At 35.5% G+C, this 9,367-nt stretch overlaps 1 protein-coding gene across 1 annotated transcript; it reads left to right on the top strand.

The window, feature by feature from the left end:
• The first annotated feature begins 2,744 nt into the window (after positions 1-2,744).
• LOC148302747 (mediator of RNA polymerase II transcription subunit 20-like) lies at positions 2,745-8,490 on the top strand. Its single transcript, XM_088271080.1, has 4 exons — positions 2,745-2,940; positions 3,035-3,177; positions 5,029-5,288; positions 7,501-8,490. The coding sequence occupies exons 1-4, from the start codon at positions 2,927-2,929 to the stop codon at positions 7,708-7,710; spliced, it is 627 nt and encodes a 208-aa protein (XP_088127206.1). The 5' UTR covers positions 2,745-2,926; the 3' UTR covers positions 7,711-8,490.
• The last annotated feature ends 877 nt before the right edge of the window (positions 8,491-9,367 follow it).

Below are 9,367 nucleotides of genomic sequence, written 5' to 3'. Positions count from 1 at the left end.
CCCCAATTCCGGATCATCCTACCGCCCTATAGCCCTCTCCTCCACACTGTTAAAAGTAGCTGAACATATGGTGAAATATCGTCTGGATTGGTTTGTGGAGAGCTCCAAAACTCTTCCCGAATCTCAATTTGGCTTCAGGAAAAGGAAGAGCACTATTGAAAGCGTTTCTGTCCTGACTTCCGATATAAGGGTGGCATACTCAAAAAATGAGTTTTTAATAGGAGTGTGTCTAGATATTAGTGGAGCGTATGACAACGTCATAATACACATTCTGGAAAGTAAAATGTTACGTCTAGGCATTCCGCGTAAATTAACTTCATTTGTAGCAAACCTGATTCTTTCCAGGCAAGTGGAGATTCAGGTACGTGGTCAGGAAATGATAGGAAGAGAGTTGAGCAGGGGCCTCCCTCAGGGGTCCGTCCTGAGCCCAATTCTCTTCAATATCTATACGCATGATATAAGCAATGTAATCCTTAGACCCTCAGCTTTATTGCAATACGCGGATGACTTCTTCCTTTATGTGTCTGGTCGAGACGTTAAGACTTTGGAAACTGTTTTAAATACTAGTATGAGAAACATAAGGAATTGGTTAGTGGAACACGGCCTTGAACTATCAGCGAACAAAAGTAATGCTATAGTTTTTTGTAGACAGCGAAAAATCCCAGCCTTAAAAATTCAGCACGGAGATGATGCAGTCCCAACTGTCACACAAATTAAGTTCTTAGGTGTAATAATGGACTCTCATCTTACATGGAACTCATACACAAATCACATAGTAAACAAGTGCCAAGCCGGATTGAACACGTTGAGAGCAGTCTCAAGGGTGTGGTGGGGAAGCCATCCGTTCACTCAGAGACTGTTCTACACTGCGTATATCCGCAGCCATCTCGACTATGCGTCAGTCATTCTGGAACCCTGTTCGAAAAAAAATCTTCAGAGACTTGACCGAATACAGTCACAGAGCCTGAGATTGATTGTCGGAGCGATGAAGTCCTCTCCAATTAACGCCTTGCAAGTGGAGGCCTCTGATCCCCCCCTCGGAATGAGAAGACAGTACTTGGCAGATAAATTTCTCTTAAAATGTTCAATTAAAAAAGATAATCTCCTCTTTAAAAAAATTGAAAATCTCTCCCAATATGTGAATTTCTCCTCTTTTTGGAGAAACAAAAACCCCCCATCATTAGTTAACAGTTTTAAAATCTACACTACCTTTAAAAATAATATAAACACTCAAGACCTTTTTCCCCTTTATCGCTATCCTTTCAGTGCCCATATATTTTCCCCAAGTGTTTTACTCTCGTTCGGAGTTCAGAGCCACCTCCAACCCAATAGAAATTTCCACCAAATCCGGGCTTCCAAGTGGACAGGTTGGAAAATCATCTTCACTGATGGATCTCGGTCGGACTCGTCGGCCCACACGGGAGCGGCCTTTTATTGCGAATACAATAAATTTAAAAAATTGTTTAAGCTTCACCGGGAAGCATCGATATTTACTGCAGAAAATATCGCTATTAGAGAGGCTGTAAAATATGCATTAAATTCTCAAGAGAACAAGTTCCTAATTCTGTCGGATTCTCTGAGTGTCCTACAGAAATTGAAGTCTCCTCCTTTCCTATACCCCGAAGATGAATGCTGCATCGAGACTCGATTCCTCTTACTACGGGCGGCCTCATTAAATAAAAAAATTAGTATTGCCTGGATTCCGAGCCACTGCGGCATAGAGGGAAATGAGAAGGTGGATACCCTGGCAAAGGAGGCCGTCCTTAGCGGGGGCCCAGAATATGTGAATGAGCTTAGCATCGATGACCTCCTCGTTATTGTAAAGAAAAGACTTTTTCACTCATGGCAGGAACATTGGGATACCTCTGCCCAAATAAAGGGTAAAAATTTGTATAATATATGTCCTTTGGTAACGGAGAAACCCTGGTTCTCCCGGATAACTCTAAACAAGTTCGAGACAACATCCTTATGCAGAATGCGACTAAGCCACTGCTGTTGCAGTGCTCACTTGTTTAGAATACATGTCCGGGATACTGCCATGTGTGAATGCCGTCTTGAAGAGGAGGATCTAGATCACATGTTCTTTGGGTGCCCGTTGAATGACGGCTACCCGAGATTCCTTTCAGACCTCTCCAGCATAAACGTCCCATTTCCCACCAACATCTCAACCTTACTAACCTCCCCTAACAAACTTGTGTATAAAATAATTTGTAAATATCTTAAAATTAATTGTATAAATTTGTAAAGGTGTATGATAACTTACTAAAATAACTCACTAAACAAACTAACATAACTAATAAAACTAACCCTACTAACAGGAATACTAACACTTATAAGTCAAATGTAAAAAGTGTATATAAAGAATAACTCGACACTGGCTATAACACCCAAGAAGGGTGAAAAGCCATAAAAAAAAAAAAGAAAAGAAGAATCACAAACCACAATGTTATGTCCCCATTAACTTGTACACTAGATGTGCTGCCCTCGATTAAAAAGTTATTTGAACACAAAAAGGTACTGAAAAAATAATGTACATATGGTAAATCTATACAAAATTGATTATAAATTCTGATAAAAATTTATTAGAAGTGAATATACTTACAAAACAATATCCTAAATACATGTAAAATAATATTTTCTGACAAATGTATTTTTGGTTTGATGAACAGAAAATATAAGAATCGGTGTACTATAAGTGGTATACATACCTATCTTTTTTTATCACGGTCGGATATGTTTGATATAGAAGGCATTTGTCGATGTTTTGGAAATGTCATTTTTGAAGCCGCTAAACAAGTAACCTAAGGTGCAAAACAATAATCAAAAAGTCATTGGAAGTAATATTTATGTGAAATATTAATAAACTTGTGTTTCTATAACTTGCTGTGTCTATTTTTGTCGCCTATTGGCTGAAGAGCTAGTCAAAATGGGGGTTACGATGTATGTGAAAAACAAATTACACGATCGCTTAGTTATCATTTGTTTAACTTTACTTAATAATACTTTTAATTTTGAAAATTACTGTTTATTTCAGTTTGCAACAATATCCCGTCGCTGAAAATCGCACTGGTCCACAAGTTATAGAATCTCTTTCTAAGAAAATTATCGCTCTCGGCGCTGTTCAAAGTGGTCAATTTCTCGTCGATTGTGAGACATACATGTCTCTACCTCAAATGGGTAAGAGATTTAATCCTTTTCTTCTTCTTCTTTACCTAGGAATGTATCCTGTTGTTCTCGGAGTCCGCTCCTGGGATGTGGAAGACCAGCTATCTTTCAATATTTAGGTGGTCTTCCTGGGATAGAAATTCTTATTAGGATGGAAATTCTTCTTATTTCAGATTTTCTTATTCTGTCGTGAAGTGTCAGCCCTGCAATGGGTCATAGAGTCTTCATATCGGTGGTTCTAAGAAGGCTTTTCATTCGTTAGCTCTTGTTTCTATTCTGTATGTCATGATCGGTCTTATTCAGGTCTCTCTTTCAGCATGTGTTTATTTCTCCAAACAGCATTTTTCAAGCATTTGGATGCATGAAAAATGTGGCAGTCCACAGCGGAGGCCTTGTTTACTTGGTTTCTTACTTCATAGAGGTTATCGCTGATGGACACTTTGACACCCTAATACTTAATTGCATCACTTGCTCTATGATTTTATTCGCGAGTATTTTTGCCTAGAATTTTCACTCATGAATTACATGAAATTATAGTAACTTTAAACATAAAGGGTAAATCCACTCACGAGTTGTCATAGGCTATGAAACTTAAAAAGTTGAAGCCTGAGTAGGATCGTGATAAGCGGTGTTGCATAAGCCGTAGCTAGATTTCAGTGTCACTTGGACATTAGGTAATTTAAAATCATTTATTTATCAATAAATTTTCTGTTCACGTAAGCCAGCATTGATATTTTGTTCTCTTCCCATGTGCCATCTATCCATATTATCACTGATATACTAGGAATTTTATCGTAAACACAGTACGAGATAACTCTGAGTCGGCGTCCTAGCAAAGAACGCAATCTTCGAGTTATCTGTATACAACATTTTGAGTGTGTCCAAATACTTGTTCACAAAATCTGGATTATCTCCAATTAGGAGTAGGATAGGAGTTATTAAATCAGCCTATGACGGTTGTCAACCCCGTAAATGCCCAGACTTCCATATTCTTCTTCATCTTTGATGAGATGTCAATAAAAAAAAGTTATCTTGTAGTTGGCAGTCAACGTGTTAACCCACAATCTGCGGGCGGATTTGCGCTCATAATAGAGATAAACATCTCTGAAAAGAAGTGATAACATTTAACCATACTGTATACATCGATATGGGATCAAAAGATGCCGCAAAAATCATGCGTAAAAATAACTTACACGCAATTTACGACGAGTCGAGTGAAAAGGTAAAATTACCCTTCCCGCCGAACACCACCAGTCGAGTGAAACGGTGAAATTACCCTTTCCGCAGATAGTGTGTAATTTAATCCTCTTCGACTTAAAATGAAATATCTTAATTCTTGTCAATAGATTTATATTATCCGCTGACACTTCGTGATGGAATTGCATTTTTAATATATCATTAGATTAAAACCAATATTTTTAGCTTTTCCACTTTATTTTTATTTGACCAGCGATCGGGTTTCGTCGTTACAGACATCATAAGACTGGTGGGAGGCTATACAAATTGTTATGTTATATTTAAAAGAAGGCAGGAGTTGATAACCATGATTTGATATAATTTTATTGAGAAATTAATTTCTCAATAAAATTATATCAAATCATGGTTATCAACTCCTGCCTTCTTTTAAATATAACATAACAATTTGTATAGCCTCCCACCAGTCTGATGATGTCTGTAACGACGAAACCCGGTTGCTGGTCAAATAAAAATAAAGTGGAAAAGCTAAAAATATTGGTTTTAATCTAATAATATATTAATTCTTGTCGTCTTGGTCAGTGTCTTGCAATCTAAACAATGGACATCCAAAGAACCCTTAAGGGATCCAGCGAATGAAATTTGTTATTATTTTATTTTTATTTTTAGGTCCTCATAAAACTGTCCATATCTTGCACAACTCCGAACAGCCTGCTTCCGTGTTCTCCATCTTGGAAAGTGGGAACAAGAACATCCACATTGCAGCCGACGGTTTGTTTGATCTACTCATGTTGAAGTTATCCAATCATTATACTTCGAAGAAACAAACTAAAATCGAATCTAAGGGTCCGCGTTTCGAGTTGGGCGACTTTTGCATTAAACTCGGATCGGTCACCATGAACCAAACATTTAAGGGTGTTTTAATTGAAGTAAGTGTTCATTATTATTAATTTTTTTTATTCCTTTAACGAGTTTTACTAAATATTAAGTATGTAAACTGAAAGTAAATATAGGTTTTTCACTTCAAATTGGAGATTTTACAAAACAAATTAGATGATATTTTTGTATTTTATAAAAAAGATGGAATTTAATAAAATATATTAACATACGTTCAGAATGATAGAACTGAAAAAATACCTTACGGAAAGGTATTTGTGTAAGTGATTAGTTATATTTTCTCATTTTTTTTCCTTTAACACCTAAAGCGCGATGCCCTCAAACAAAACGCGCCCAGCGGTGGTGGGTCTGATCTGACCCAGTACAGAAATCGCCTTTTAGACGTTTTTTGTCGGGTTTTTATATTTTATATATTAATCAAAATAGGCTACATAGCAATAGGATAATGTGTCATAAGTTTTGTATGAGAATTTTCAAGTTTTTGATAGTTTTGAATTTAAATTATCCAAGCGCTTCATTTTACATGCGAACTCGACCGAGCGCAGCTGCTAACTACCACCGCGTAGCATGTCGCATCCGCGTGAGGCATGATCGGCATGAAGCAGTGGTTGTAAACATGTTTATTTTTACTGAATTCAAATAATTTGTGTTTTTAATTTTTTAACTATATTTTAAGTCAACATCATAAAAGATAGAATTTTTAACTTTTATTTGTTATCTTCAAATATAAAACGTGGCGGTTAGCTCCAAAAACCACAAAATGATTCTGGGATTTTGACTTGAGTTCATAATTCAAGATAATTTTTTGTCCATAATGCAATTAAAATTTATTTTAAATACAGTGAAAATGGTAAATTTTTCATTGAAAAATATAAACAGAATTGCCCAAAATGGTGTAAATATTCATTTAATGTTCGCCATTTCTTACATAGATTTGCGGGTCTTAGAAATTATGAATATAATTTTGTACGGTACTAAATAAAACTAATTTTTGGGTATAAATTATTTTTATATACAAGTTCGTTAGACATAATAGGTAACAAATTTAATTTTAATATTGACAAGTAAATTATTATCAAAAAATCAGAAGACAATCGCTACTTTTCTTGTTAAAATCGATGTCTTCATCACTTACTGACATTTCTTACAAAACCAAGTTTTCTGTTTCACTTTAAAATTCTGTATCTAAGGTTTTTGAATTGTAAATCACTGTCATCTACACTACTTTCTCACTTTTCTTTCAATTTTAGAACTGTCCAAAAGTCGTCCAATCTCGTTATGAGATATTTATTTTTTTCCTGCCATTCATTGTGGTAAAGTGTCGTAAAGATTTTTTTTTTAAAAACTAGAAATTGTTCAAACATAAAACAGTTTATTGTGAAGTTTTGAAGTTAGTAACTTTGTGTATGTCGGTGTTGTATATATACATAAATCTATTATATACTATATATTACCACTATTTGTGGTATTTTCTAAGTAAAACTTAAATTAAAAATGGTTAGATTTTACCAAAAAGTAACTGCCGAATCAATTTATGAAAATATTAACAACTTATGTAATAATTACACTTTTTTAAACGTGATCATTAGTATTTTTCATACAAGTAAACAAATAAATCAGTTTAAAACGAATGTAAAAAAAACAATACACAGAATCAATCGCCAAAGATTGACAATGTTTGCTTTTGTTTTGGGGAGTTCGAGGGCACGGCAGACGGCACACTAACACATTGATAGCGAACAACTGACCTTACTCAATATGATTTTTGATCTTTTATTTGTTCTTTTTTTTTAAATAACTCATTCGAATCTGGTCCGATAATTTTTGTTTATATCTCAATTTGTAGGTAATTGTTTGAAGAACGATTACACTGAAGGAAAACGACGTAAAAAAATTACTTATTAAGTAATTAATAATTTTCCGCGATGGTGGGTCTGATCAGACCCACCATCGCAGAGGAGGTGTTAAGCATGCTTCTTACCTTATGTTTTTTTATATGCTTATTTACTGTAATTTTTATTGGTTTATATTTTACATTTTGCCCTGTTTTTTCTTATTTGTTTTTGAGTCTTGTTGATCTTCATCCCATGTTTCAAATTAAGTAATAGAAATTACTCATTGGGAATATTATATATGTGACTTATGTATGTACAATAATATGTTTAAATAAATAAATAAAACATGCATAGATTTTACCACAAAGTGACTGCCGAACTAATTAATGAATTTTTTTATTATTTGTAGGTAGAATACAGACCTTGTGTGGTACCGAGTGCGGTGTGGGATCTCCTGCGAGAGTTTATCCAGGGATTTCTTGGTTCTCTCGTTCCGCAACAGCCGCCCCCTTACATACTGAGCAGATTAAATGAAATATACCAACCCATGGACACTATCCATCAGTATTTGGAAAACTTCAGCGCATTCAGGAAATCTACAAGTTTGAGGCCGAGCTGAGTCAGACAAATTACGGTTCTAGCAATATTATTAGTTGGGAAGAACAGCTCTTCTTCTTCCTGGCTACATCCCAACTTATCGTCTTTGTAGACTGCTGGGGTCAGCTCTCCTCGTCCTCAGGTTGTAGGTCCTTCTGTCATGGACAACGTCCCTAGGCCATGTCTTCGAACCATGTTCTCTCTTTGCAGCATATGTATATGAATTTTTTGGTCTTTCTCTAGATATCTTTCGAGAAAGATCCATTGCTATTGCCTGGTTTATGACATGCTCGGGTTCTCTGCGTTATATATGCCCATACCATCTCAATTTTCTTTCCTCTACTTCTATTTATGTCTGTTACGTCAGGGAAGAACGGTTGTCCACGGATTTGAAGGGAGGTAACTCTACCCTCAGCCAAAGAGTCTTCTTCTCCCCCTTACTCCTCATGACTGAGGAATATGACCCTTGTCGAAGCAATGACTCTTATCCCTAGCCAATGATCATCTCTGCAAATACGGAATCTGTTTTCTTTTGTTGTTGTGGAAATACAGTCATAGTTCCATATTATAAAGTCGGTGAATGTCGATTTATATTTGTAACTTAAATATATTATATAATTTTATCATCAAATTTACTCTTCTATATTCTTCTGGATCTTATCCTCTTGCAATGGTGCATAGGGCACTGCATCAGATCAATATAATGTTTACATGATGGTTAATTATATGAAGGCAAGTTAATCAGTCTTGCGCTTCAGGCACCAGCCAAGGGTAATATTAAATACATATTTTATAGAAAAATCACTGTTTTTTGTTTTATTTTAAACCCCTCGAATATAGTATATTTATATAAATATATATAATATTTTCATATAATATTTTTACAAAGCAATTACTTGCAAACCTTCTGTTTTAAACTCTTCTCTGCTGGTAAGTTATTAACACATTTCGGATGGGTATACCTGTCCGAAATGTATTTTACGCCTGCAGAACGCTGGCAATGGGATTTGATAATTGTGTACATAGTTTTGACCTTAACAAAGAAATTGGTACATTATATTCATATAAAAACCTTAAATAATTCCTTCTTTTCTGACTTTGAAATAAGGTCGGCGCAGAAGGCAAAAATACTGTTCCTGTCCTTAAGCATCAATCGACCAAAGGGGTAGAAATACCCTTCCCGTCCTAAGTGTATTAGTAAGACATTAATCGCCATAATTCAAAACGCTCCAGAACGCGTGTAACTTACGTTAGCCAATGCATCCTAAATCTTGACCATGAGGAAGACAACTTTTAATTAAAAATCATTAGCGACGAGGGCTATTTCCATCTCTGTGTGTATGTAAATAAGCACAAAAATCACAATTATACCTTGAGGTGGAGACTGACTGGAGCATTTCTTCGTAACATAATGTCGTAACATCGCTCGCGGCGAGCATCACTGAACATCTGAAACTATGGATGGAGACTCGGCTCGGTATACTGACTGCCTGAATGCTCGCATCGTAACGTGTTACTTTACGACCAAATGCTCCGGTCAGTCTCCACCTTTGTATTGTAAAATAAAATATTCATAATTTTTTTAATTCTTTTATTGTCATCACTTTATTTAACATTACAGAGAAGCGTTTTTTTTTTAAATTTTAATTCACACAATAAGCCGTTGGAAATATGTATTG

Source organism: Brachycentrus maculatus, unplaced genomic scaffold, assembly GCF_059751285.1.
Source record: "Brachycentrus maculatus isolate JH-2025_06_01 unplaced genomic scaffold, ASM5975128v1 h1tg000419l, whole genome shotgun sequence".
Classification (NCBI taxonomy): domain Eukaryota; kingdom Metazoa; phylum Arthropoda; class Insecta; order Trichoptera; family Brachycentridae; genus Brachycentrus; species Brachycentrus maculatus.
This window is presented reverse-complemented; position numbering and strand designations above follow the sequence as displayed.